This window comes from Zingiber officinale, chromosome 4B, assembly GCF_018446385.1.
Source record: "Zingiber officinale cultivar Zhangliang chromosome 4B, Zo_v1.1, whole genome shotgun sequence".
Taxonomy (NCBI): Eukaryota; Viridiplantae; Streptophyta; class Magnoliopsida; order Zingiberales; family Zingiberaceae; genus Zingiber; species Zingiber officinale.
The window spans coordinates 18,036,536-18,039,994 of NC_055993.1; the positions used below are offsets into that span (position 1 = coordinate 18,036,536).

General features: G+C 45.5%; 1 protein-coding gene across 1 annotated transcript; it reads right to left on the reverse strand.

Moving 5' to 3' along the window:
• Positions 1–986: 986 nt before the first annotated feature.
• LOC121978141 (AT-hook motif nuclear-localized protein 19-like) lies at positions 987–1,727 on the reverse strand. The gene has a single exon (XM_042530517.1). It carries the CDS (start codon positions 1,725–1,727, stop codon positions 987–989), a length of 741 nt encoding a protein of 246 aa, XP_042386451.1.
• Positions 1,728–3,459: the final 1,732 nt, after the last annotated feature.

The following is a 3,459-nucleotide window of genomic DNA, read 5'->3' on the forward strand; positions in this document are numbered from 1 at the left end:
GCCTTCGCCCGCATTGTTGATATGTAATGATTCTCCTCGACGGACCATTGAGATTCTCCGCACCCGTACTACTTAGCTCCTCCGACCCATTGTGTCCTGCACCGGCCTGCACCCGTGGTTTGTATTTCCGGGCCTCCAAATCGCAGACCTGCAGCCCTAGCTGTCTAGACACAGCTATGCTGGTCTCGACCTGCATCCTGCGCTTTGTATTTCCTGGCCCTCCACCGCAGGCCTGTAGCTCGAGTTGCCTCTGCTTAGCTCTGCCGATCCCGACCTGCATCCTGCGCTTTGTATTTCCTGGCCCTCCACCGCAGGCCTGTAGCTCGAATTGCCTCTGCTTAGCTCTGCCGATCCCGACCTGCATCCTGCGCTTTGTATTTCCTGGCCCTCCACCGCAGGCCTGTCGTTCGAATTGCCTCTGCTTTGCTCTGCCGATCCCGACCTGCATCCTGCGCTTTGTATTTCCTAGGCCTCCACCGTAGGCCTGTCGTCTCTCTTCGTTCTCCTACTGCTTCGCCCCTTCGATCAGCAGACCTGTCAGGCCTCTGACCATCCCCTATGCTTAACTCTGACCGTCTCGTCAGCTTGACTATTTGACTGTCAAGTCGCCTTGACTATTGACTGTCATATCCTATTGACTTTTGATCACCATATGACCTTAACTTTTTTAACCCTTTTCTCATGGGCCCTCCATTACCAACCGTATCAGTGACGTAACTTTGTCATCACTAATCTGTTTACAATTATATTTGACATAGAGGTAGGAATTTCATATGGGGGCGAAAGACATTCGACTTCCATTTCTATACTTCCTACCCGTCTTGTATTAAAAAATTGAGTATTTTAAAATTTATTGATAAATGAAAAATTATTGATTTAATTTAGAGGACCAGGAGGAATGGTTTACAATATAATTTAGACAAATCATTCTACGGCGAGAACAGTGCTAGTGTTTGTACGGAGCGGCTATGCCATCGCGTCGGGCCTTAATTGCCCGCCGCCGGCGCCGCCCTTCGGCCCTTGGACACTAGATTGGGTGGCAAGTTCTTGTAAACATTCAACAACGATGGCTCCTCCAGTCCGCCGCAGCCGCCGGCTTCAACCTCCTCCTCCTCCTCGAGTGGCAACTTCTCGTAGGCGGCATTGCGAAACGTGGCGGCCACTACCATGACAGGCCCAGCCGCGACGAGCGGCCCCGCTATGCCTCCCCCGACCACCCACCCCTCCCCGCCGACGAGGTACACAGTCAACCCAGCGCTCCCCGGCGGCGCCAGCCCAGGGAGGAACGTGCCGGCCAGCGACAGGATATCAAAGCGCCCCTGCAGGGCCAACGCGGCGAAGGCGGGCTGGCGGAGCGTGACGTCGACGACCTCGCCGGTGGCGCTGAGGACGCTGACGCCGCACTGGCGGCGGCGCGAGAAGTGTGCGATGCTAGCGGCCACATCGGAGCCAAGAGCCACCTCCATGACGAGGCTGCGGACCGCGTCTGGGCTTTCGCGGATGATCAAGACAGGGGGCTTGGGCTTGTTCTTGGACCCCAGTGGACGGCCCCGGCGGGGAAGGCGGAGGCCGCCTTCTTTAGGCTCGCCGCCGATGTCATCATCGTCGACGGCGTAGTGGTTGTCAGTGCGGGTCGTGGGCGCCCCAATTGCGCCGCCGGTCAAGGATTCGCCAGTTTGTCGATCGGTGCGGTGTGGGTAGCCGGAGTAGATCGTAGCTTCATTCATTAAATTACATACAAACGATCAAATTAAGTGATCAAATGCACTTCATGATTACGAAGAAGGCATCCTTACTTAAGAACACTGAACAACCATCTTGCTAAGCCTAAGCCCTAAAGCCTAAAGCCTAAAGCCTAAGTACGAGTTATCTTATTTTAATTTTGTTGGACGTTATACTCGGCAGATGAAAGGGTTCGTCCCTTTCGCTGCTGCAAACGGCAGTTTGCTGGAAACGCCAAGGAGACGAAGGGGCGTCCTTTTCCCTTCGTCTTCCTTAGTCTTCTTATAAGAAGCGTCCAAGTGCAGATCGTGAGGTGATGAGTTTTTTTGGCGAGGTGATAAGGGAGCATCGAGAGATCGTGTGAGAGCAAAGGGAGAACATTCGGTTGGGATTTGGTTTGTGAACCTTGAAGCGCTTTCCGGCAACTCCGTGATCGTGCTTCCGACAGCGGCAACCTCTTCGTCGACCGCAGCGTCTTCAACAGCACATCGGGAGATCACTGTAAGTTTGTAATTACCGCATCGTTTTATTTTATCTTTGTATTGTTTTAGTTTTCATGCTCTCAAAACTACCCACAATGGTATCAGAGCATGTATAGTTTTGAAAGCGTGAAAAACGACGTCGAAAAACTCGTGTTTTTCCTTCTTCTGTTGCGAAGAAGAAAATGAACAGTGAATTGAATCGATTGAAATTTCGTTTCAATCGATTCAAAAATTGCTAACAGTGTGTAATTTTTGTTTGAATCGCTTGTTCAATCGATTCAAATATTTGAATCGATTGAATAAGGAATTGAATCGATTCAATTGACGGCACAGTGCTTTATTGAATCGATTCGTCAATCGATTAAAAATCATGCACAGTAATATTTTTGATATTTGAATCGATTCATTTCAAAATCTGAATCGATTAAAGATCGAATGAAAAACAGAATGAACAGTGCTTAAATTTGACGAAGCACAGTGCGGCATGTAATTTTGTTGAATCGATTCAATTACAAATTGAATCGATTAAATATATATAAATATATATATAAAACGTGTAAGAAAAAAAAAAGGCATGCACATATCTTTTTTCTTTCACGAACAGTAAGTATATTTAATTAAATATTTTTATTAATTAATTAAATACATATATGAATGTATTATTAATTAATAAATATATATTTAATTAAATTATAGTTCAATTTATCAATAATAGAACCCTACCAACTTGATCAATCAAACCCAGGTCTGGTGTAAATTATTAATTGATTTAGGCAGACCAATTTGATTCAATGATACTTAAAGTAGGTTTAAATCATTTGTTGATTTAACCAGTCTGGTTTATTATTGAATTAATAGGGTAATCTTGATTACACAAGTTGGACTGATCAAATGTGACCGGATTAGTTCCGTTGTGTCAGATTTGATCAAAAACATTAGATTTGTTCTAATGACTCAGACTTAATCCAATGGACATTGGATAAATCAAACGAACCTGAGTTTGATTAATAAGTCTGTGATTGACTCAAATGGGCTTAAACGAAAACGGAACATAGGTCCAATTAGATTAGTTCTAATGAGGACAATAGATTAAGCTTAAGATTCGGATTCATGATCAACCAATCCAATGTGTCAGTCACATGAGACTCCCCATAATAAGGAAATTTGTTTTTCTTAATTGCTTGTGTATACTGTATATTTTGTTCTATATGTAGGAATTGAATTTGACCGGTTTTGTACTGGTCAGTCGGTTTTG